We start from the raw sequence: 26,968 nt of genomic DNA on the forward strand, positions 1-26,968 counted from the left end.
AGGACTTACCTCACCTCTGGTTACGCTCCTCGGGCTAAAGATTTAAGATTCATATAGACCTCTTGAATTAAATGACTATATACAGTTATACAAAATTACTTAGATATATTTCCATTGTATTACCTGATGTAAACATTCGCCAAGATCTTCCCCATTTAATTTGATCTTTCCCAGCGATCCAGTTCTGAATTCAATGTTTTGAGCAGACCCAGCAAGAAACACTAAATTTCCCCTCTCTGCAGCCATCCGAGGCCTATATAAATCAAACCAAAGGATGCATCCATAATTAGCATGTGTAATTTTTAAACTACGTTCCTCATGAGAGAAACTCATGAGGGTTTCTCTGCGTTCACTTTCACTCTGTGGTCAACTCAACCAGATTCTCCCTGCTTCTCCGCCCCTTTATCTCTGCAGATTCCCTAGAGATGGCTTCTAGTAATCGCATACTTGCCTGATTTGCAAAATGGCCAGTGAATAACTCAGGTGGAAGAAGATGATCCCATACATCAGTCTACATACTTTTCCCTACTTAACTTTAACATCCTTGTTTTCTTGAAGAAAAACTACACCTTTGCTTCTCCGGCTATTTGAGGAAACTGATGACCACCTGCCCTGGACCCTCAGCAGCAGTAACCCAGGTGTCTACTTACTGTTGGAGCTCAGTACTTCTCTTTGGTCTCTGCAGCTCAAGTTCTCCAGTTTCACCATTTGATTCAGCAAATGTCAACAAAAGCACCAAACCCCAAAGAAAAGATGAGGACATATTCCTCAGCAACCCTCCTCCGTTGTCAGGAAGAGGGAAGCACTCCAGCCGAGTGTGGGATTTGAGAGACAGCAAATCAGGCAGATGTACTTTGGCCTGTGAAATATCCTGCACCTTTTCAGTTCTCTCTTCTTTGCCCTAGAAGGCTATGTTATTTTTTTCTTCCCAAGGGATGTAAATGATCTTAGATCTTCAGTACTATTCAACTTCTAAGAGGTCAAAATCTACCTTTAAGTGATGCACAACTTAATCATTATCTGTCTGACCTTTGAAATAGTGACAAACTGCTTTGGAAACATCCACTAAAACAATCCTTGCTTAAGAAGAAGCCACCGTTCAGCAAACGATACTAGAAAAACTGGATACCCACATGCAAAAAAATGAATTTGGACCTTACTTTACACCATATACAAAGATTAACTCAAAATGCATCAAATACCTAAAAACAGGAGCTAACACTCTTTGGAAGAAAACGAAAGAGGAAAGCTTCATGACAGTGGACTTAGCAATGATTTTTTGGATAGGATACCAAAAGCACAGGCAACAACAACAAAATAATGGATACACAGGGCGATCTGAAAATGAAAAAACTTTTATATATCAAAAGACACCATCAACACAGTGAAAAGACAACTTACAGAATGAGAAAAAAATATTTACTAATTATATATGTGTTAAGAGGTTAATTTCCAGAATACATAAAGAACTCCTATAACTCAACAACAATTAAAAAAAAAATAGCCTCCTTGTTAGTGGGCAGAGATAATAGGCATTTTTCCAAAGACAATATACAAATTGCCAAAAAGCACATGAAAAGATGCTCAGGTTCACTATTCATGAGGGAAACACAAATCAGAACCACAATAAGATAACACTTCATACCCATTAGGATGGCTACTATTAAAACAAGCAAACAAAAACCAGAAAATAGCAAGTGTTGGTGAGGATGCAGAGAAATTGGAGCCCTCGTGCACTCCCGGTGAGAAAATAAAATGGTGCAGCCGCTACAAAACAGTATGGTAGTTCCTTAAAAAATTAAATGGTATTACCATGGGATCCAGTAATTCCACGTCTGGGTATACACCCAAAAGACCTGAAAAAAGAGACTCAGAGATATTTGTACAACCACGTTCCCAGCAGCATCATTCACAATCGCCAAAATATGTAAGCAATCCCAGTGTCCGCTGACCGATATGAATGGATAAACAAAGGCATTACATGCATACAGTGGAGTATGGTTCAGCCTTAACATGGAAGGAAATTCTGGCACCTGCTACAACATGGATAAACCTCGAGGACATTATGCTGAATGAATCAAGTCAAACACAGAAGAACAAATACCGTATGCTTCCACTTACAGGAAGAACCCAAGGTAGTCAAACTCACAGAGACGGAAGGGAGCATGCTGGTTTCCTGGCTAGAGGAAGGGAGGGTGGGGAGCTCTTGTTTAATGGGTACAGAGGTTCACTTTGGAAAGATGAAAAAAGTTCTGGAGATGGATAATGGTCACGGCTGCACAACAAGAAAGGATGTCATCCCACTGAACGGGACAAAATAGGATGGGGTAGCATCTTCTAACACCAAGGACAATTCTACCCCTCTGAGCTATGACTGTAACTATTTTCATAAAGTATATATAGGTACTCAGCCAATCTTTTTGTTCAGTAGAAAAGGTCTCCAGTGTAATCTCAGTAAGAACTTTGTTTTATAGGATTTTCCTATTTTATTAATGTGATTATTATTAAAGAAACTAAAGATAATTTCTCTGTTCCTAATCTGCACATACAATTCTTAACTGTCCCTCACTTTAGGAAAAAACAAGAAAGTAGTATCCTTTCAAGGTCCAACTGACTTTTGGTAGGTTGGGAAATTTTACCTCCGGCTCACCTACTCAACTCCAGCTGAGATCAATAGACAAGTTAGACCGTCTGCTTATGATGACTTGGTGAAAGCAATATAAAAATCAATCACTGTTTCCATGGCATTATCGTGAATTCTGTTTACCTACTTTATTTGGAATTTCTTCAGCAAAGAGAAATTTTAAACGTCTTAGAATCCATGACCTTCAGACTTAGAAGAAGAATAATAAGCCTTCTTCCCTCCCTCAAGGTAAACTTTCTAAGGACCCAAAACCCTGTCTTTCATTGACTAGCAAATCTCCCATTTCCTCCTTAATCCAGAATACATTCCACAAATACCTTGTTGGGCTCTTTATGTATTAGCCCTTTACCCTACAAAATGACAGGAATACAAGTGAAATACAGTGTAGATCTTTTTCCTTTGAAGTCTTGTCTAGGGGACACCACATGGTTGAATATGGGGTCTCAAGCTCATTCACCTGGTTTCAAACTCCAGCTCCATCACTTCCTAACCCTGTAGCCCTATTTCTTCATCAACAGAAAGATAACAGCACTGAAGGTGTATACAATGCTTAGCACATTTGGTCTCTGGCACATAAGTGTCCACTAAATAAAAACTCATTATCATGTGAATAAATATCATTAATACCTCTCCTCCTTTTCCCACCACTTAGGTTTGGGTTCGTTAAATGGAACCGAAAGAAGAATTCACAGTTGATTTTAAAATCTTGGGTACAAAGAAAATCAGTGGGGTCTCCCCTCTCCTCTTTTGGAAGAGGATTCCAGAACAGAGACATGCCCTGGGGACTATGAATGAGCTCGATGGAATTAGGGTTGTGTCAGTGTCTCCAGATCTGTAGGTCAGTGAGTGGCTAATCAACAACTCATGACTTCTGCTCCCAGTTCTGCCTCATAGTCTCACTTCCCTACCTGTTGTCCTGGCTCCACAGCAATGTTATAGAAATCTCAGCTCCCTTCTCTCACTCCTTCACCCCTTACAAAAGCACTAGAACACAGTTGTAAGAACCAGAATTATCTTTTCCTTTCTCCTTCCTTTAACTTCTCCAGGATGTCTTTGTACAACCTCTGCTCCTTCTGTGCCATCCGCTTTACCTCCTTTTTTCTATTCTGAATCCCGAGTTGCCACCCTTCTCAATAAGTCCCAATAGAATGCAAAAAGAAAACCCTGTAGTCATCAAAAATGTACATGGGAAGAAATTCTAATATACTAGAATTTCACATGAGTAAAATTGCTGGTTAAGGAGGGATCACTATAGTCAAAACACTGGTAAGGACAAAAGAGAAGAAAGAAAATAAACAAAAAAGGGAAAACACCGATAGGGAATAGAATTAACTCTGCCCAGGAAGAGCAAAGCAGGATTCCCTAGAGACCAGCTGAGTTGTACAGAATGAAGACTTCTCCAGGCAAAGTAGTGGGATTGAGAATTTCAGATGGAGAAAATGACACACCTATGCTTTCTGGGTAGAAAAGAAGTCAACATGGCCAGAGCAGTGTCTGTCTGTGGAAGATGAGATTTCTAAAATAGACGAGAAGTCAGATCAAGAAAGACCTTGACATGTCATTGTAATGAGCTTAGATTTTATTATAAATAATGGAGAATTATGAGAATACTGTAGGCAGGAGACTAACATGGTCATGTTTGTGTTTGACAAGCATTCCTGCAGAGCCCAGTCTCAGACCCAGAGTTGGTGAGGAGGTTGGAGTACAGTGAAAGAGATGTGAACAGGAAAGCACCCCCACCCCGACAAGGCAGTAGCAGAGAGAGAGCAGAAAACAGGAACTGGTGAGAAATATTCAAGAAATAGGACCTACCAAAGTATTTGTGCAGTTAAGGAGGGAAGGGTTGATGTTCAGGTTCCTTGTTTGAGAAATTGGAAGGACAGAGGTATTGATAACTGAATAAATGAGAATAATCAGGGGAATGAGGTTTGGGGCAGAAGACCCTGAGTTTAGATTTGGCTGCACAGAGATCTGAGGGACACTGGCAGAGTGTCACTCTCAAGTGGTTTAGTCATTGATCACGGGTGCAGGGAGGATCCGAGATGGCCCAAACTACAGCCAGGGGCTGCATCCCTACTTCCGTTTCTCTATTTTTCTGAGATTGATTTAGTTTTCCACACCTTTCTTTTCTGTTTTCTATGTCTTTATCTTCTTTGGTTCTACTTTGTGCAAAGATCTTTGTATTTAACTTTTAAATTTTTTATTTAAAAAATTCTCTGAAGTTCAAAATCCTTTCTTGTTCTTGATTCATTGTTGTAACCTCCCCTGTTATTTGGAAAATATCATAGTTGCTTTTTTTCTATTTACTGCATGGTCTCTGGTTTCCCTAAGCTCTTTGTCTCCTATTTGGTTGTTGGGTCTTTCTACTCCATGGTGGAGGCTTTCTTGAATACCTATGGATCTTTATGTATCCATTTCCATTTAAGAATAAAACATTAACAAGTGGATGATAAGCTCCGTGTGCAGGGACGGTGTTCCTGACTAGTCAGTTTTATCATGGGGTGACAGAATGGAACCTGGCAATTTCACTGGGCAACCCCGAATGTTCATTTTGGAAGGTATTTCTCACCTGGGGATATTCACTTTCTTCAGAAAACAAGTCCTCTAGTTTTCTACCTGGCTGAGAAAAGTTTGTTGGAAATCTTTCTGCTAAGTGTATAGACTTTATTTAGGCCCTTGTTTTCCATCTTTTCTCCAAATTCTTGGAAGGTGCCTCAATACTAAACTAACATAATTCTGATACCTGTTACTTTACCAAGGCTCGTTTTTCATTCCTTCTAGCTTCCTCCAAATTCCATTGCTTTATAGTCTTAATAAGAACTTATTGCAGATAGTATGACATCCTTAACACTGAGAAAAATTCAAAAGCTGCAAAGGCCATGACCTACTGTGGTTTGCAATAAAAATATAGGTACTTCTAGAGAGTCGTACTTGCACAACATTATGAAGATGGAGAGGACAACACATGACAAAATATATACCCACACGCTGTTAGGAAAACAGCATGTACCAAACTGAGGAAGGGGTCCTTAACCCAGTCTGTGCAGACTCTAGACACAGTGGCTCTTTAAGTCCAGGAGAGTCATTTTGAAGAAAGTGAGGGCATCCAAGGCACTGACTGAGGGCCTTACGTGGCAGGTTGGAGAATTTTGATTGGGCCCGCTCTTTTATCTTGAGTGAAACAAAGCTGGTGTGGTATGTCTGGTGGGCCAGCTGAACTTACCTGGCAGAGGGCTGGACAGGTGTGGGAGTGAGGAGAGGGTGGAAAAGCAGAGGTGCTTTAAGGAAGAATGTCAAGTCTCACACCCTGTATCTAGCTCCCATCTCATTTTTATAGCTCCAGTCTGGCTTTGGTGCTTCCCTTGGTCCCTTTTAATGTTCGTATCAGTTTAAAAGAGAGCACTGTAGAACTAATCTGCATTTTTAGCCGTTAATGGAAACGTCAGTGAATATCATGATCTCTTATAACCTTTATGACGCTGAGCTCATTCTCTTTTTCAGGGCCATAACATTGCTTAAAAGGTACATTTACATATGCTAGTTTTGTGACTTCCCGCAAAATTTCAAGGCAATACAATACCGTTCCAATTGTCTATTCAATTTTCATGAAGGATTACATAAAATAATTACGGAAATTGGTGTAAGTTTAAAACCACTCATTTGCTCATTTTATGGGAAATGCATTACCTCCTAGGAAATTAGCACACCCGCTACTGCGATGAACCGATCTCTGAATGCAGTGTGGTCCTGACTCGGGGAATATGATCCAGGCATTTGTTCTCCATGCTCATTACGGCAATGATTGCAATTATCCTTGAGCAGAATGGAAAAGAATTATGAGTTGATTGTTACCATTTGAATAATTCAGGTTTGGCAGAGATTTTCCTGAGAAGGTAGATCTATACATTATTGAGAGTTTGGAGCTCTTTTCTGGGATATTTTTTCAGTTTTTTTTTTTTTTCAAGTATGATAATCCCTACATAAACAGGGAGAACATAATCAGAAAATTCATATTCAGGGGAAGGAATGTAATATAGGACTAGGGCTTCAGATAAGGAGCACAGGGTTGCCAAGGGCACATGTAGACACACATACAACACCTACATGTTAAGCTCAAGTCACAGATTCTAGGAAACACAAAATATGGACTGTGTCATTCTGGGACAGGGACTGGTCAAGGATAGAGCAGGGACCAGAGGAAATATAAATTGCTCGGATTAATGGCTCCAAAAGCCCATGAGGAAACACAGCACAGCTTTCTCTACCTCCAAAAGCTCTTGATACCAGGATTTCAGCACTTCCACGCCATTCATCTGAGCTTAATTTCCGTGAAACTGTGAAATACCAAAGTGTAGGCTGTCTTTGGGTTGTGCCATGGGTAAACCCTTCTGACATTCCTGTCCAAGGTAACCTAAAAAAAAAAAAACAAAATAAGTTTTCGACCTGGTGACTCTTGGAATTCCCAGAACAAGGCAGTGAAGTGTAAGATTCAGATACCATGACTCACAACATGAAGAAAAACTCCAGACTGCGCCAACATTCACTGTGAGGAGCTGAGAAGTGGACGCGGCAAACAAGTGCAACGCGCATTGGATCCGATCTTTTGAAAAGGGAGAAATCCACTTCTATAGCGATGTTTTGTATACGATAGAAATGGAGAGAGCAAGTGAGGTGAGCCTATCCCCACTGAGCAGGGGCAGGGGGTAGAAAAGCAGAGTTTAGGGACATTTGGCACAGTCCAGAACTCTGCCTCTTGTATTTTTAATTGGGAAGCTGCAAACAGGAGCAGCACACAGAAGCATCTTTATCTGGCAGTGAGAGGCTTTGCTCCACGGATGTGATTTATGATGGGAGGAGTGTTTTCACAAGGCTGATGCCTTACAAAGCACCATCATTCCCAGGGGATTCGTTAATTGAAGTGCCACACAGATCTGTGGGAAGATAGAAGGTGGTGTCATCGGGGCAGGAAGAAGGATGAGATGACCTCAGCTCTCTGTATTTTTCAGTGCCCTTATTTCAAGATCTGTAAAAACCGAAGCCTTTGTCCCTTTGTATTTTTTTTTTTTTTTATATCGGAACCTGGGCTATATTTACTACAGAAGTCCTGCTAAATCAAGCTTTGTCAACAACTCCCAGACTATGTTTATAGGAGGCATAAACAATCCCCTAGGAGTTACATACAATTCTGGTATTAAATCCCTTTCCTATAAAAACTGAATGTATTTTTCTTATTTAAGTTGACTGATAGAATTATTTCAGCAGTTCCCCAAGCCGTTAAAGACCATAATGATTTGGCTATAAAACTCAGCATGCTCATATTCAAGTCAGATTAACCGGACAATTATTTATGAGGTACCTACCATTCATCAGCATCCGAGAAAGGTGCTGAGCAGACAGAACAGGGCAAGACACAGCCTCTGTCCTGTGGGGAAAGCATCTGGGGAAGAGACTGTATTATGTGCTGTCAGAATGCAAAAGAAGCAGCGACTTCAAAGCTAGTTTAAAATGATCAGGCTCCATAGTTGAGACTTGGAATAGAATATTGGTATTGAATGAAAGAATGTTTTAATGATAAAAGAAATGTAACTATACTATATTCAATTTGCAGAGTATAAACAAGAAAACTTAGAATTCAATTCCTCTAATGTAACCCTAATCTTATTCCAATTTACAAACGAATAATTTCATGGTTATAATCTGGAGGCACGTGGATAAAATTGTCTCCTCCTTTCCTCTTTTTTCACATAAACCTAATTCAATGTCACCACCCAGTCTCTTTGAGAATAACTGTATTATTATATACAATTAAGTTATGTATATTCATATATTATTCATACATTAAATTTACATTTATATACCACAAAGTTCACCCTACTTAAGTATAAAATTAAATGCTTTTTAGTATTTTCAGAGTTGTACCACCATCACCACTAATCCCAGACATTTCCATCACCTCAAAAAGAAATTCTGTGCCTCTCAATTCCCCTCTCTCCCCTTCCCCTGGAAATCACTAATCTACCTTGCCTATTCTGGACATTTCATATAAAATGAAATTATGTAATATGTGCTCTTTGGGGTCTGTCTTCTCTCACTTAGCATCATGTTTCCAAGGTCCATCCATGCTTTAGCATGTGTTGGGACTTCCTTCCTTTTTATGGCTGAATCTAGTGCACAGATTCGCACATTTTACTTGTTCATCAACTGGCAAACACAATAGTCCTTTCCACTCTTCAGCCATTATGAATAATGTTGCTGTGAACATTTCGTGTACAAGTCTGTGCGTGAATATGTTTTCATTTCTCTTGGGCACACACCTAAGAGAAGAGTTGCTGGATCATATGGTAACTCAAGTTTTTGAGGAACTGCCATACTGTTTTCCAAAGGGCCTCCATCATTGAGTAGCATTTTGATAGGTTTCCTTATCACTTATTTCACTACTGTCTCACTGAAGGACATTTCATATGCTTCCAGTTTTTCTACATTTCATATTTTCATTTCTATAGCTTTTTGTTCTTCTGAATTATATCATTATGGTAAATTTCCCTCGTGGTTCTTGTTTGTACCATATCATGTTTACTTTCACCCACCTGCATTATTGAATTTGAATTGAGTTTCTTGTAAATACATGTAATTAATAATTTTTTTTCATTCACTCTGCCAATATCTGTAATTTAATTAGTGTATTTTCACCAATTATATTTAATATAATTATTGATGTGGTAGAGCTGTGTGTGTGCCATTTAATCCTTTGTTTTCTGCTCGTTTCCTCCACTCCCCAGCCTTGTTTCCCATTTCTTGCCTTCCAACTTGATTTATTTATAGTGTTTTGAGTGCACTTCTTTGTTAGTTTTTGCAGTGGCTGCTCTGGGTATTAAGATATACATTTATGACTTACCATGGTCTCCTGGGATCAGCATTTTATCATTTCACAGGAAACAAAATCTCACTTCCATTTAGGGCCTTTACCCTCCCTACTTTTAAGTATCATTGTCTTTGAGCATGAGATGAAATTACAATTTTGGTCTCAATCATCAAATGTGATTCATAAAAATTCACGAGGGCCATATTTATTGTATGCATCCCTAATTCTTTCCATTGTTCTTCCTTTTGATGCTCCAGGATGCCTTTCATCATTTCATTTATGTTTGAGGAACTTCCATTAGGCATTCTTTGGCAGTAGGTTTGCTAGCAACAAATACTTTCTATCCTTCATTCCCGCAGGGTGGTTTGGAGAATAGGATTTGCAGCTGATAGGTCCTTTCCTTCAGCACTTGAAACTGTTGAGCCACTTCCTGGCTCCCGTGGTTCTGATGAAAATCAGCTGTCATTCAGATTGTGTAGTGTAATATCATGTGTCACTTCTCCGGCTGCTTTTGATGTCTTCCTGTTTTTAGTTTTCATGTTTATGATGCAACTTTTGGAGTTAAGTTTATTCTATTTATGGCTCACTCAACTTTTTGAACCTGCACAACTGTATCTTTTGCTGAATGTGAGATGTTTCCATCTGTTCTTTGCATATTCTCCTGGCTCTATTCTTTTTTCCTCCTCTACTTCTGGAACTTCAGATACATGAATGTGGGCACTGTTGTTATTGTCCCACAGATCACGGAGGCTCAATTTTCTCCAATCTTACTTCTGTTATTCAGATTCATAAACTCTACTGGTTTATTTTCAAGTTATTGATTTAATCTGTCATTTCTACTGTACCATTCATTAAGTTTATTTTGATTATTGTATTTTTCAGTTAAATAATCACCATTATTTATTTTTCTAAAATTTGGGATATAATGCATACACCATGGTGATTTTCTTTTTGTTAACTTTTTAAAATTCTTTATGTTACCTATTTCTTTGCTGAGGCTTTCCATTTTTTTGTTTCAAGAGAATTTGCAATTATTTGTAGAGGCATTTTTATGATGACTGCTTTAAAATCCTTGTCAGATAATTCCAATATCTGGTTCATTTTGGTGGCATCATCAGTTGACTATTTCTTCTCATTCAAGTTGTGGTTTTCTTGGTTCTTGGTACAAGTAGTTTTAGATTGTATCCCGGATATTTTGCCTATTATGTTAGGAGGCTCTGGGTCTTATTTTAATCTTTTATTTTAGCAAGTAGTTACTCTCTTTATGGTTTAGCATGCTGGCCTACTTTTTGGTTTGTGATTCCAGTGGCAGTTTAAATTTCAGTGCCTTTGGTCTGATCGGTTTATCTGGTACTGCTGTGGTTCCATATGGTCCTTGATGGTGCTGCTTTGGGGGAAGAAGTTTTGCCCTGTCACCTATAAATTGGGGTAAGGAGCCTCCTGTCCATGGTGATAAAAAGCTTCCTAGATCAGGCCTTTTGTCTTAGGATCCCCTTGCCAGTGCCCTTTGGCTGTCCGGTATTCTCAGCAAGCAAGAGGCGTCTCAGGCCTTACAATAGAGTGTTTCCCCTGGCCACTTGTCAGTGGGGAGCCATATATATTGCCCTTGCTGGTGGTATCAGACTCATCTCATGTTGGTCAGCAGGACTCCAGTTTCATCTGGGATAGGAATGAGCCACACTAGGCTCCCTTATCTCATGAGGCTGGGAGTCAGGAGACATCAGACATGGGTCACCTTCCTCTGTTGGGTGGGAGGTTGTAAGACATTCTGCAACCATGTTCCCCTTCCAGTCTTGGGATTACCTAGCTGGTTTGTTTTCCTCTTCCCACCTTACAGAGCTCTCTTTCAGGATGCCTCTTCCATTATTTTATAATCATAGTATCCAGAATTGATAATTGTACTTAGAAGGAGCAAAGAGAAATGAGCCTGCCCTCTTGCCCACGCAATAAGACAGAACGCAGTATTTTAAAAAATTTCTATCTGCACAACTTCCTCAAAAGCCAAAAGATCAAGTCCTTTCCTAGAATTGTTTTTTAAACCATGCATTCCAAATCTGAGTAAATTTGGCAATTCCTCTGGATATGGAGAAAGTGGCAATAACATAAACAGTTCTCAGGAGAGTGACTCAAAGATACTGTTTAGTGTAATAGCCTTCAGCTTCTATATTGATCCAGTATGGGGACTATAATCAGTCATTTAACCAATATTTATTAAGGGCTCAACAGAGACCGTGTACTGTTTTAATCCCTGGGAAGGTAGCAGTGAGGAAAAAATAATCCCTGCCTTCTTGGAAGCTTACATTCTCCAAAATACGGGATGTTTCTCACTTAAAACGAGTTCAAATCAGCAACTATCCAGCTCATCGTCTAATCATCCATAGCATTATCTTTTCAAACAGCAAAACTCAAATCTACTGCACAAGGACTATCACATTCCATTAGGTTTTTCCAATCATTTGTGTAATGTTCACCTGTACTTGTGTAAGGAAATAGCTGAGTAGAGTAACAGCTGAGTATAAATGATATTCATGCTAGCTTAAATTCAGAAGGCTAAAATTTGTTCAATGTCCGCATGTTTAGCTAAGCATACGAATCTAGTTGCAAATGGACATGTGTGTCTTGAGGTTTCAAAGTGACATTTTCTGTTTTCCTAAAGTCAATCACTGCTCAGGGAAGGACTTCTTGGGAAGGTCACTTTACTAACAGAAGCTGGTAAATGGAAATAGAGTGAGAAAGAAGGTGGTGATGACCTTGGGTGATGGAGTTTGAACATGGGAGACTGGAAGAGAAGCAATGCCATGAAGATAAATACCGAAGTTAATCTGGAGTGGGATCGATTTTTAAATTTTTTTTTTAAAGATTGTATTTGTTCATTCATTTACTTATTTGAGAGAGAGAAAAAGAGAGAAAGAGAGAGCAGAGGAAGGAGCAGAGAAAGAGGGACAAACAGACTCCATGCTAAGCGAGGAAACTGACACAGGGCTCAGTTCTCTGACCTTGAGATCATGACCTGAGCTGAAACCGATAGAGCCACCCAGAGTGGGACCGATTTTTAAATGGAGAATGATTTGTTTTCAAATATGCTAAGTTTGATGTGATGCGAAGATACTCAAGTTAAAGATGTCCCAGCATACAAATTCTAGAATAGGGCTTAGGAAAAATGTTGGCTCTTGAATTATCTGGGTATCCTAAGCAAAAGAAATAGGAAAGGGTGAGACCTTAGGAAAATGGCTTGGAGGGGTAAGGATAGAGAGGACTGAGGACTGAATTTTCAGTAATGGATGAGTTCAGCTCCACATCTCTACTGTCCACTCTCTCTCTTTAAGACTCTTCAGGTGATCTCATCTGATTATAGAGCCAACTTGGCCAAATGAACATGTTCCCTACTTACACTCTTATAATTTAAATCTGCACTGATAGGAATAGGCATAAAGGCACAAACAAAATAAAATACAGAGCAAATCCTTGAGATAAACAATGGAACCGTGGTATGTACCAGCAAAGAAATGAGAACATTCAGAGCTATGAAGAAGAGTTCTATGGGAAAATAAACTTCCATCTTCCAGTTTGGGAAAATTTCTATCTAGATATTTACAGGAGAAATAAGTTTTTGAAAGATTTAAGAATCAGGTATAGTGTACTTGAGGGAGAGCTGTAAGTGTTGGATGTAGCTGAAAATAAGATTCAGAAAACAAATTTATTTGGGTACTTCAGGAACCAGAAGCCAAAAGTTCTCTGTACATGTTCGTATTTATCAGAACAAATAAATTTTAAAAGGAATAAACTCACGAGTCAAAACAAAAATAGTGAAATAGTTTGGGTCACGGTTGCAAAAGATTTTGAAGAGCACAAGAATCTTAGTGTAAAATATTCTTAGAAGTCCTAAAGAGAGAAGTAGACATAGAGGCTAGGAAAATAGGGTTAAAAAAAAACAAAAAACAAAACAAAAACTGAAAGTTTAAAATTTTAGTAGCAAAGTAAAGGAATGACAAGAGAGGAAAAATGGGTGCTGACAGGTTGGTTGCTATAAACTAAAGTTGAGCAACATGTCTAGGATTCTCACTGCCTTTAATAAAATGTGCACAGGGGCATTCCTAAATGAAGTATTACAGGCATACCGAGATATCCTGATATGATGGATGGAAGAAGAGGCTGGATTGGATGTGGATCACAAAAATAAATGAACATCAGGAAGTTGATAAGATAGTTGTATGCAACAAACTCTGACACTGGAATCTGAGAGGAAGAGTTCTAGCACAGGCAGGTTCAAAGGCTGTCTTGAAAAACTACATAATGAGTTCAACCACAGGCTATGAGAAAACTGCTGAGACCATAAGACCCTCACTCAAGTTCAAAATCCAAAGCTATTTGTAAACCAGTCTATAACTTGCGACCTAAAATAGTCATAGTTCTGAGAACAAAACAACAAAAAGTTAGCCTTCTCTTCAATAACATAAGCACCCGAGGAAAACACGCTTTAACTACTTTGTCTATATGGGCTTAAAGTTAGAACCTTCTTATGTAATCTTGGCTTATTTGGGAATCTCTTGATTCTAAATTCTGATTTTTTTTCCATTCTCTATGTGTTTTTTTTTCTTTTTTTATTTTTTATAAACATATATTTTTATCCCCTGGGGTACAGGTATGTGAATCACCAGGTTTACACACTTCACAGCACTCACCATAGCACATACCCTCCCCAATGTCCATGACCCCAGCCCCCTTCCCCCAATCGCCCTCCCCCCAGCAACCCTCAATTTGTTTTGTGAGATTAAGAGTCACTTATGGTTTGTCTCCCTCCCATTCCCATCTTGTTTCATTGATTCTTCTCTTACCCCCTTAACCTCCCCCATTGCATCTCCACTTCCTCATATCAGGGAGATCATATGATAGTTTGTCTTTCTCTGCTTGACTTATTTCGCTAAGCATGATACTGTCTAGTTCCATCCACATCGTCGCAAATGGCAAGATTTCATTTCTTTTGATGGCTGCAGAGTATTCTATTATGTGTATATATACCACATCTTATTTATCCGTTCATCTGTTGATGGACATCTAGGTTCTTTCCATAGTTTGACTATTGTAGACATTGCTGCTATAAACATCCGGGTGCATGTGCCCCTTCGGATCACTATGTTTGTATCTTTAGGGTATATACCCAGTAGTGCAATTGCTGGGTCATATGGTAGTTCTATTTTCAACATTTTGAGGAACCTCCATGCTGTTTTCCAGAGTGGTTGCACCAGCTTGCAACCAACAGTGTAGGAGGGTTCCCCTTTCTCCATATCCTCGCCAGCATCTGTCATTTCCTGACTTGTTAATTTTAGCCATTCTGACTGGTGTGAGGTGATATCTCATTGTGGTTTTCATTTGTATTTCCCTGATGCCGAGTGATATGGAGCACTTTTTCATGTGTCTGTTGGCCATCTGGATGTCTTTGCAGAAATGTCTGTTCATGTCCTCTGCCCATTTCTTGATTGGATTATTTGTTCTTTGGGTGTTGAGTTTGCTAAGCTCTTTATAGATTTTGGACACTAGCCCTTTATCTGATATGTCTTTTGCAAATATCTTCTCCCATTCTGTCAGTTGTCTTTTGGTTTTGTTAACTGTTTCCTTTGCTGTGCAAAAGCTTTTGATCTTGATAAAATCCCAGTAGTTCATTTTTGCCCTTGCTTCACTTGCCTAGGAAGATGGTGCTGCGGCTGCGGTCAAAGAGGTTGCTGCCTGTGTTCTCCTCAAGGATTTTGATGGATTCCTTTCTCACATTGAGGTCCTTCATCCATTTTTAGTCTATTTTCGTGTGTGGTGTAAGGAAATGGTCCAATTTCATTTTTCTGCATGTGGCTGTCCAATTTTCCCAACACCATTTATTGAAGAGACTGTCTTTTTTCCATTGGACATTCTTTCCTGATATGATACTATATGTGGAAAACCCAAAAGACTACACTCCAAAACTGCTAGAACTTGTACAAGAATTCAGTAAAGTGTCAGGATATAAAATCAATGCATAGAAATCAGTTGCATTTCTCTACACCAACAAGACAGAAGAAAGAGAAATTAAGGATTCCATCCCATTTACAATTGCACCCAAAACCATAAGATACCTAGGAATAAACCTAACCAAAGAAGCTAAGAATCTATACTCAGAAAACTATAAAGTACTCATGAAAGAAATTGAGGAAGACACAAAGAAATGGAAAAATGTTCCATGCTCCTGGATTGGAAGAATAAATATTGTGAAAATGTCTATGCTACCTAAAGCAATCTACACATTTAATGCAATTCCTATCAAAGTACCATCCATCTTTTTCAAAGAAATGGAACAAATAATCCTAAAATTTATATGGAACCAGAAAAGACCTCGAATAGCCAAAGGGATATTGAAAAAGAAAGCCAAAGTTGGTGGCATCACAATTCCGGACTTCAAGCTCTATTACAAAGCTGTCATCATCAAGACAGCATGGTACTGGCACAAAAACAGACACATTGATCAATGGAACAGAATAGAGAGCCCAGAAATAGACCCTCAAATCTATGGTCAACTAATCTTCGACAAAGCAGGAAATAATGTCCAATGAAAAAAAAGACAGTCTCTGATTTTTGTTTTTTTAAGATTTTATTTATTCATCTGAAAGAGAGGGAGAGAGCAAGAGGTGGGGAGGAGCAGAGGAACAGGGAGAAGCAGAGGACTCCCTGCTTAGCAAGGAGCCAGATGCCAGGCTGGATCCCAAGACCCGGAGATCATGCCCTGAGCCAAAGGCAGACGTTTAACTATCTGAGGCACCCAGAGCCAACTCAGTTTGGATGCACCCATCACTATGTGCTTGAGGTTGGGCTGACATGGCAGTTGCTTCTTCAGTCAGCGCTGGTATCACTGGAATTAATGAGTTTTATGTGTCCTTAGCTTCATTTCTCCATCCTCAGAAGCCTCTAGTTCTTACCCAAACCATGTTGAGGTTGAACCAGAAGACAGATTTGGACTTTTGTTACGGAATTCTACTGACTACCCACAATTTTTTTAAAAAAAGTGTTTCATAATCCTGACTTTCACAATTTCTACTCCTGGTTTTGTCCCTTGAAAAGGCTCTACTCTTGAGAAAGGGAGCAAGTGGGCTGGTTGTCAGAGGTATTTTCTCACTATTTATGGGCACTGCCCAGGGTGCAGGTCTGATTAAAGAGCCAAAATGAAATACACAAGTTGCTCTGAAGGTCAACTGATCCCTTAGTAACAGGGTGGTTCACGCCCTCCCTTCTGTCACTCGGCTCTACCACCTCTTAAGACTGTTGAATTCCAGATCTTTCTCATATGACAACTACCCAGCTGCTCCTCAGAAGAATTTTCCAGTATGATTCATCTTGTTTGTATTAATTCATTTGGTTATCTCTTGTTCAGTACCTTCGGACCCCAAAAAGTTACTAAAAGTATGAGGCAGGGGAGTAACTTAAATTTGGCAAGCAATTTGAAAGAGCACCAAAAGAACTGATAGAAAAAGGAGGATAAAAAATCAAGTTTACTGTTAGAAATGGCAAAGATTTCATTGCACACAGTTCTTTTTAACAGAAGAGGCTATAACTTCCAAAATACTGCATAAGTTAACAGTAAGTCCAAACATCAGAAAATAGAATTTCTAGAACAAATGTTAGGCATATTTATTACTGATAACATAGAGCAGGCATTCAATAAAATACCATTTTTAAGACTAATTTTACACGTACATATAAACTAAGTATATTACACAGTTAAATATGTCTTCGTTAAGGTGTAAGTTTTATGCTTGCTACTTTTTTATTTTCAAGGGCAAGAATCATCAGACGCCCGTGAATATATTTCAATAATTTAAAAAAGTTCACAAAGCAATGTTCTTTTAGTTAGGAGGAAAACACTCGACGGAGCTTTTCTAGGTTTACAGTTGGTGCACTGTTCTCAACAGTTATTTTGTGTGACATTGCTCAATGGGGCATAGGACACTGTAATTATAGCTTAATCACAGTAAAACTCTGAACCTTTTTATTAGTGAGATTCTTCAACAGTGAAGAGAACCTAGTGAAAGTGTGCCAAAGGAATTTCAGACTGTTGTATACTAAAACTTAAGAGACTTGTAATAAGGTTTGTCTTTAAACATCATACACAAAATGTAGATGTGATCATTGATCTATGTATGCATTGGCCTACAGCTTCCCTATATCCATACTTCTCTATGAGCTCCTCTGAAAAAAATGTTGGTGGAGGGACAATTATGTTTTTTATTAAATTGTGGTAAAATGTATATAACATAAAACTTGCCCTTCTAAGGACTGTTAAGTATGCAGTTCAGTGGCATTAAGTACATCTATACCTCTGTGCAACCATCACCACCATCTATCCCCAGAATGTTTCCACCATCCCAAACAGAAACTCTGTACCCATTAAACACGAACTCCCATTCCCCAGGTGCCCCAAGCCACGGTAAAGCCTAGTCTACTGTTTGTCTCTATGAACTCGATGCTTTCACATATGCCATATAAGTGGAATTATAGAAAATCTGTCCTCTTGTGTCTGGCTTATCTCACTGACCATAATATCTTTAAGGGTCATCCATGTTGTTGCACATGTCAGAATTTCTTTTCATGGTTGAGTAATATTCCACAGAAGTATACATCACATTTTGTTTATGCATTCATCTACTGATGGACACTTTGATCATTTCCATCTTTTGGCTATTGTGAATAATGCTTCTATAAACATTAGTATACAAATATCTGTTCAAGTCCTTACTTTCAATCCTTTTGGGTAAATATCCAGAACTGGAATTGCTGAATCACATGGTAATTATATGTTCAATTTTTTTTTAATGGATCATCATCTATTTTCTGCAGTGGTTGCACCATTTTATATTTCCACCATTTTATATTTCCAGGGCACAGGGTTCTAATTTCTCCACATCAAAATGATTATCTTTTAAAAATAAAAATATCATTTTTATTTGGTGATACAATTTCTGGTCTTACTTCAATTTTCTTCTCTTTGTCCCTTGCATTTATCACTGAAATCAAAACCACAGGATTTATGGTATAAGACAATCTGATTAGAAACCCAAATTCCAAGAAGTCTATTGAAAGAGAAAGCAAAAGTTTAAAAAGCTAATTCACAGAACAGTTATATGAATTGGGGTCAGAGGGCAGAGTCTCCTCCCTAAAATCTGAATGTCATGCTACATCCTTAGAATGTGATGGAAAATTTAACTTACAAGCAGCAGCAGAGAAGGAAGACAAGAGCAAGCTCTGATGAATGCAAACTGAAGGGAAGTTATTTACAAATAACAAAAGAAGAGACAATGAAGCTTCGAGGTTCAGAAGGAGGTAGAATAAAAGATAATCAGATAATGTGTATCTACATTTTCTGTAGCTTCCAATGGACAGGTAATAAAGAATTTAGGATTATTTTTCTGACATTTTCTTCAGACTATTGTAAGAATGCTGAATGATGATAATTCGTTTTAAAATATTATATGCATTTGTTTAGCTACAATTAAGAAATGTTTAAAGGACTGGAATTTTCTTTTTAAAGATTTTTTTATTTGTTTATTTCACAGACAGATCACAAGTAGGCAGAGAAGCAGGCAGAGAGAGAGAAAGAGGAGGAGGCAGGCTCCCTGCTGAGCAGAGAGCCCAATGCAGGACTCGATCCCAGGACTCTGGGATCATGACCTGAGCCGAAGGCAGAGGCTTTAACCCACTAAGCCACCCCGGCGTCCCTAAAGGATTGGAATTAAGTAAAACATTCAATGTTTGAAATAGGCCAAAATTAGAATCATCATTTTAGAATGAGGAATTAATCATCTAACAAAAAAATGATAGGATTCATAAAGTAATTTGTTTAATTAACATATAAAAATATAATATCTCAGGTTCACAATACTATGCCTGTCATGACACTTCATAAAATACTAAGACATTCAAATTCCAATGTTCCTAAACTTGTCAATACCATAATATTAAAAAGAATATTTTGGAGCGCCTCGGTGGCTCAGTGGGTTAAAGCCTCTGCCTTGAGCTCAGGTCATGATCCCAGGGTCCTGGGATTGAGCCCCTCATTGGGCTCTCTGCTCAGCAGGGAGCGTGCTTCCTCCTCTCTCTCTGCCTGCCTCTCTGCCTAATTGTGATCTCTGTCTGTCAAATAAATAAATAAATAAATAAATCTTTTTTTAAAAAAAGAATATTTTAAAGATATATTTAACAATTTCATATGAAAATATATTCTCTTAAAGCATAATAATAATTTCTGGTTTACAAAATACAGTAATACAAATTTAGGGAAAAAACTGGCCTTTTTATGATAAATCCAAAGTTCTTTTTAAAGAGATAAAGATAGTTTAGTTGAATTTCATCAAATCAATTCAGAATAGAATTTTAGAATTACCATCTGGATATGAAGAAATAATGTGACCATCTTTCATAGTCATTTTTAAATTATTCACAAAGGATTTTGATTAGTTTAGCTACTACATGCACATTGAGACTATTTCCAAGTAGACGGTAACGCTGTTTCACTGTTATCTTCTCAGGAAATCCTAGAAAAGAGAGATAATAATTTACAACATAGTCATTTAAAATATTAACTTTCAAAGATAAAAGGATGATGTATCTTTTTGTAAGAACACAGTGGTCATTCACATAAATAAGTCCCTAAAATCTCCATGAAATTCAACTAACAAGTGAGAATTTGAAGCCAAAAATATAAGGTTACATTGCGTACATAATGTGATATTATGATGTCATATAACATACTATACTCAGTGTACACATAAGTATACCATAACATCCATGAAACTCATCAAAATCTGTATTTTAAGGCACGTCAGGAAAAGTAGTGGCTACCATTATTTCATAGTTGTTTTCCTTTACTTAATAACAGATTTATGGGGGCGCCTGGGTGGCTCAGTTGGTTAAGCCACTGCCTTCAGCTCAGGTCGTGATCCCGGAGTTCCAGGATCGAGTCCCGCATCGGGTTCCCAGCTCCACAGGGAGTCTGCTTCTCCCTCTGACCTCCTTCCCTCTCACGCTTTCTCTCTCTCAAATAAATAAATAAAATCTTAAAAAAAAATTAACAGCTTTATTGACATAAAATTCACCCTTTTAAAATGTAAAATTCAGTGGTTTTTAGAATAGTCAGAGTTTTGCAAACATCTCCGCTATTTAATTCTAGAACATTTTTATTACCTCAAAAAGAAAGCTGGCCCATAGCTAACATCATACTCAAAAGTAAAAAGCTAAACATTTTCCTCTAAGTTCAGGAACAAGACAGGGATGCCAACTCTTGCCACTTTTACTCAACATAGTATTGGAAGTCATAGTACTGGAAGCCAGAGCAATTAGGCAAAGAGAGAGATAGCAGGCATCCAAAATGGAAAGGAAAAAGCAAAACTGTCACAATTTGCTGATGACATGATATTATATATATAAAAACCCAAAGACTCCACCAAAAAGAGATGTGAGAACTAATAAATAAAATCAGTGAAGTTTCAGGATACAAAATTAAGATACAAAGATCTCTTGGGTTTCTATATACTGATAACAAACTATCAGAAAGAGGAATTAACAATGCCACTTACAATTCCATCAAAAAGAATAAAATACCTAAGAATAAATTTAATCAAGGTTGTAAAAGATCTGTATACATAAAAGATTGTAAGAAACAGATGAAAGAAATGAAAGAAGGCACAAATGGAAAGATAGTACGTGCTCATAGACTGGAAGAAGTATTAGTAAAATGTCCACTATCCAAAGTCTACATATTCAAGGCAATACCTGTCATCATTCCAATGGCATTTTTCACAGAAGTGGAATACACTATCTTAAATTCATACAGAATTACAAAGGACCCTAAATAGCAAAGCCATCTTGTGAAAGAATAAAGCTGGAAACTCTGCTCTGACACACAAAACTTAACTCAAAATGGATTAAAGACTAGAATGGAAGACCTGAAATCATCAACTCCTAAAAGAAAACACAGGCAGTAAAATAAGCTCCTTGACATTTTGGCAACAATTTTTTGGACCCGACAAAGGAAAGGCAAAAAAAAGTAAAAATAAATAAGAGGGACTACAACAAATGAAAAAGCTTTCACCCAACAAAGCAGAGAAAATCATCAACAAAAGGAAAATGCAATCTACGGAGTGGGAGAAAATATTTGCAAATCATATACCTAATAAAGGGTTAATATGCAAAATATACTGAGGGAAGGTATGTTGGTATAGCCACTATGGAAAACAGTATGAAGTTTCCCCCAACAAATTAAAAATAGAACTACCATATGATCTACTAATTTTACTTCTGGGTATTTATAGGGTAAAAATGAAAACACTAATTTTAAAAGATATATGCACCCCATGTCCATTGCAGCTTTATTTACAATATCCAAGATATGAAAACAACCCCCCCCCACACACACAGGAATACTATTCAGTCATTAAAAAAAAAAAAGAATGAAATCTCGCCATTTCCAACAATACAGATGGACCTTGAGGGCATTATACTATATGAAGTCAATCAGAGAAAAAAGGACAAATACTCTATGATCTCACTTATATGTGGAATCTAAGAAACAAAGCAACATGGTGGACCAATACTCCTTCCTCTTTATAACTAAACAGTATTCTACTGCATGGATATAACACATTTTATTTATCCATTTATCCACTGATAGACACTGGGTTGTTTCTACTTTTTGATTATGAATAATGCTGTCATAAATATTGTATACATTTTTGCATGGACATGTTTTCAGCTCTCTTGGGTATATATTCCTGGGGGTGAAAATGCAGACTCATGCAGTAACTCCATGTCTAACATTTGAGGAACTCCCAAACTGTTCTCCAAAGTGGCTGCACCATTTTATATTCCCACCAGCAGTGTATAAGGGATCTGATTTCTCCACATCCTTATCAACACTGTTTTTGCTTGTCTTTTTGTGAAATGATATCTTCTTGTGGCTTTGATTTACATTTCCCTAATAACTAATGATGCAGACATCTTTTCATGTGCTTATTGGTCGTTAGTCCGTCTTCTTTATTAAATACCTATTCAAATCCTTCACCCAATTTTAATTGAATTATTTTTCTTTTTATTGTTGAGTTGTGAGAGGTTTTTTTTTTTTTTAAGATTTTATTTATTTATTTGACAAAGAGACAAGCAGGCAGAGTGGCAAAGGGAGAGGGAGAAGCAGACTCCCCACTGAGCAGGAAGCCCGATGTGGGGCTCGATCCCAGAACTCTGGGATCATGACCTAAGCCAAAGGCAGTCACTTAACCTACTAAGCCACCCAGATGCCCTGAGAGTTCTTTATATATTCTGGACACAAATCTCTCACAGTTGTTCTTTATATTCTGTTTCCACAAATGTGCTTTCTCATATTGGACTTCCATTTGCTATACTCTTTTTTAAAACAAATTGGCCCACAGTTACAAAATTTGCTAGAACAAAGCCTTGCAAATACCAACATAAAAGACTGTCCATGAAATATAGACTATAATGTTAGTTACAATTTTCTTATTCAGTATCCTTTGGCATAGCAATTAAATAAAGGAAAAGCAATTTATGTAATAAAATGTAAGAAATAATTTAAAAGTATTAAGAAAATTAAATTATATTTTATGTACAGACCAGAAGGAAGAATTGATTATGATAAAGTTGCTTCATCAACACTTGACATTATAGTTATTGCAGTAAAATAAGTGATTACATAATAAAATTATATTTGCAATTGAACAAAATCATAAAACTGCTATTATAAAGATAACATGTCTTAGGTAAGCACATTAGTTATCTAAAAAAAATTATTTCATTCAACTTAGCCAGAGACACAAATAGATCATAGCCTTAGAATATTCCAGGGATGACCTTTTATAATACTAAGATTATATCACAAGGTAAGAAAGGTTTAAAAGCAAATAAGTCAGATTTACAAAGATTATATATGTGAGGGGTGTATTTTATATACAGGTATAACTTTTTAAAATGAAAAGGTGACTTTTTAAAAACTGGTACATTAAAAATAAAAATAATCTTCAAAAACAAAGAAACATAGCATTAACAAGGTCAAGATAGAAGTTTTCATTCTGTAAGTATAGGTTAGTGGCCTCTTCCAAAGCTTGCTATCTCACAAATACATGCCACTAGCCATAAAAAGAACCAGCACAAAATGTATGAAAGGATCAATGCAAATCCATCATTGACCACGGACAAACAACTCAAACAATGCCCGTTCCAGATTCAGAGTCAATCATGTTGGAAGCAAACATGAAGGACAGTCTGTCAGAGAGGGACAGTGGTGACATCAATCAAGCCTGATTATACAAATATATCACATATTTTAAAAGAAGGTCAAGCAATTAAAAAGCCTTTCTTGTATGTATTATACATATATTTTCAGAGAGCTGTGAAAAACCCTAATTTACCTATGTAAAATTTTTAAATGATGAAAAAAAACCCTGCAAGGCTATAAAAGCAAATAAATGTCCATCATTCTAAAAATAAAAGCTGACATTTAAATTTTATAATGTGTTACAGATAGCGTGTAAACATTTTATATATGTTAACTCAACGGTCATGAAGACCCTATGAAGTTGGTTTTGTGATTACCCCTATTCTACAGAGGTGTAAACTAAAGCGGAGGGGTTAAGGTACTGCTAGGATTCAAACTCAGTCAGTCTGACTCTAGGGTTCATGCTAAGTGTCAGTATTTCTACAGTGATTAGCACTGCTTAAAGATGTATGTACTCAAAACACAGGAATTAGTTATTAGATAATAAATCACTTCATTCTTTAGTGCTATGGAAAGTACCTTTGATTGTTTATCTTAAAAAAGGGGGGGAAAAAAAACAATAAGCAAAAAGACAGACTGGGAATAAAATTCCTGAGTCCAATTCTCAGCTCTTTATTTGTTTTATGATGTTCTCACTCATTTTGTGACATAGACTAAGACAAGGAAAGTTTGTGTTTTTCTTAAATAACACTCCCCATGATATTTGTGATTGAATGAGATCACCAAGAGAAAGGCAGAGAGTTACAAAACAAACCTGGTTGCTGTGACTACACCCCGAGAACCAAATACCAGGAGGACAAATTATACAGTCAGTTTACCCCCCATGTACATAAGGATGTGTTCCAAAACTTCATCTGTAAATCCATTATTTAGAATTTTTTTTTAAGATTTTATTTATTTATTTGTCAGAGAGAGAGAGAGAGAGAGCACATGCAGACAGAATGGCAGGAAGAGACAGAGAGAGAAGCAGGCTCCCTGCTGAGTAAGGAGCCCGATGTGGGACTAGATCCCAGGAACGCTGGGATCATGACCTGAGCTGAAGACAGCCACTTAACCAACTGAGCCGCCCAGGCGTCCCCGTTATTTAGAATTTAAAACATGCTCTATTTAACCCATTATTCGCTTCAAAAATAGGACTGTATTAATATTGTAACAATACTAGACTTAGAAAAGTTTGGCTTTTCTGCATTCAAACCCCCAGAGTGCATTCAAACCCTCTTTGTGCAGTCCTGAAAACATGTTAGAGAAGTCTGTCTTTCCTCGGTCACCACGAGCCACTTACTGGCCACTCACCCACCCCAACCTATAAAACTGATGGCATCAGTACCGTGGAGAGCACAGGCGCTGGGAAGGAGAGATCAGGGATGGGGCAGGCACTCTACAAGGCCAGGGCCATGTGTCCAAACTCCTAAAGGCAACAACACCTGGATTTCCTGGACTGCAAAGGAGTTAGGACTACATCTTTCTCATTCTGCTACTGTATCTTCCTTTCTGTTTTTGAGACTCCCTGTCTCAGACTCTACAATCATTTTGTCCATTCTGGCATCTGTGCTCCTGAGTCACCCTTTCTTTCCATTAGGAACACTCTTTCCCAGACTCCTTCTCTCTTCTCCCTCATAGGGAAGAGAAAAGGTGCATAACTGATAGCATGTGTCTCTGAAGAGAATAAATACAAATATGCTTACCACCAAAAAAATAAATGAATTCCTCAACAACCTCTTAATATCTTCATAAAAAGGCCAATTCTGGCATTCTCTCACAAGATCTAGTGTGGGGTTATTAGAACACGACTTCTGGAATCAAGAAAATAAAGCCGGAGACGGACATGCTATTAACAACCATCTGTGGGGAGAGGTGAGAAAAATTGCAGTTTGGGCTCACCTTTCCCAAAACCACTCAGGACCAGTACTAGAGTGAAGGGAGAGAGCATAGAGGCTGAAGGGAATGGACTTCGGCAGGTTAAGAATAAAAGCAGAAAGAGGGAAGGAAAATGTCAAAAATGGCCTGATCAGGAAAGGAAGGTTCCTTACATCCATCTGTCTGGGCAAGGGTTTATTCATAAAATACACCTGTGAGTCCTTATTGAACCCTAGCACCTTTAATAAACAAAAGCTTGGGTCTGCGTGTATCCCACATACCAAACTCTGAAGGAAATCCAAGGAGACTTGCTATTTCTTTAGGAGTGAAATACCGAAGTTTAAGCATTAACAATTTTGTTATCTTTTCTTCTTGTGGCAAATTGGTAAGGGATTTGTAGATATCCTCAATCTGTAAGAAAACAGCCAAGATAACTGATAAAGTAGAGTGCAAGTAGATCTGTGAAGATAAGATCATCTCTTGTGAGAAGCCTCAAAAAGGATGAACGCACGGCAGAATGTCTCTTGCAATGAATTCTGTAACTGGCTCATCAATGGCAATATAAACTTTGAAAATGAAATGTCTGGAAAGGAAACACTTAATGTTGAACAAATCAGGAAACGTTCAGTTTCCCTGTCATTTTTGATCCCTCAAAAATTAAATCATAAGAAAAAAACAATGGCAATATGACATAAAAGAAATACACTGAAAGATATGAAAAAGAAACCTGATCAACAAATGAAATCAACTTCACAATGCTAACAAGTAGATCACTAAAATGTTTGCTGTTTATGATCAATTTCATCAAATTATTTTCTTAAAATGATAAAATACCTTTGGTAAAAATAAATTCTCCTATCCATTTGCCTCTAATAGGAATTTTACCATGGGTAAATTTTACAAATGGTAAGAATTTAATTCAGTATAAAAGAAGATAACATGATTTCTCTTCAAAATTATTCAAAAGGATAAAATGTTTTTGCAGCATATCAAGCTTATTTTCAATTATTTTACAACTGAGGTATTAATAAAGAGTCTTGCTAAGATGTAGATTTCTTTCCCTAAAAGGTAGCTTTATACTGTGTGATCCAAGGGAATATTAAGATATTAGTGCATAATTTTAGAGAACATTAACTCTTGTATGCTACATCTCAGTTTACTCATTTCGGAGTAAAAAAAATACCAAAGGTGAAAATAAGAAAAGATAAAGTGAAACATAAAATATTTTTTGTACAGAAAGTAATCTAGCAACAACAAATAAAAAGAGACTTACTGTAAAGAATTATAGAGATTATGTATAATA

The 26,968-nt window shown here is 37.5% G+C and overlaps 2 protein-coding genes across 2 annotated transcripts in view; both read right to left on the bottom strand.

Moving 5' to 3' along the window:
* Positions 1-841, bottom strand: part of CUBN (cubilin) — a 260,304-nt gene extending 259,463 nt beyond the window's left edge. Inside the window, exons 1-2 of the mRNA XM_082742010.1 lie at positions 651-841; positions 124-253 (exon numbers count right to left, since the gene is read on the bottom strand). Of these exons, the coding sequence (XP_082598136.1) occupies positions 124-253; positions 651-763 (243 nt within the window). The 5' untranslated portion in view covers positions 764-841. The remainder of the gene's footprint in view (positions 1-123; positions 254-650) is intronic.
* Positions 842-16,999: 16,158 nt separating this feature from the next.
* The window catches only part of TRDMT1 (tRNA aspartic acid methyltransferase 1), a 55,337-nt gene continuing 45,368 nt past the window's right edge, over positions 17,000-26,968 (bottom strand). Inside the window, exons 10-11 of the mRNA XM_082742021.1 lie at positions 25,947-26,076; positions 17,000-20,056 (exon numbers count right to left, since the gene is read on the bottom strand). Coding sequence (XP_082598147.1) covers positions 19,956-20,056; positions 25,947-26,076 — 231 coding nt within the window. The 3' untranslated portion in view covers positions 17,000-19,955. The remainder of the gene's footprint in view (positions 20,057-25,946; positions 26,077-26,968) is intronic.

Source organism: Mustela nivalis (genome assembly GCF_964662115.1).
Source record: "Mustela nivalis genome assembly, chromosome: 7".
Classification (NCBI taxonomy): Eukaryota; Metazoa; Chordata; class Mammalia; order Carnivora; family Mustelidae; genus Mustela; species Mustela nivalis.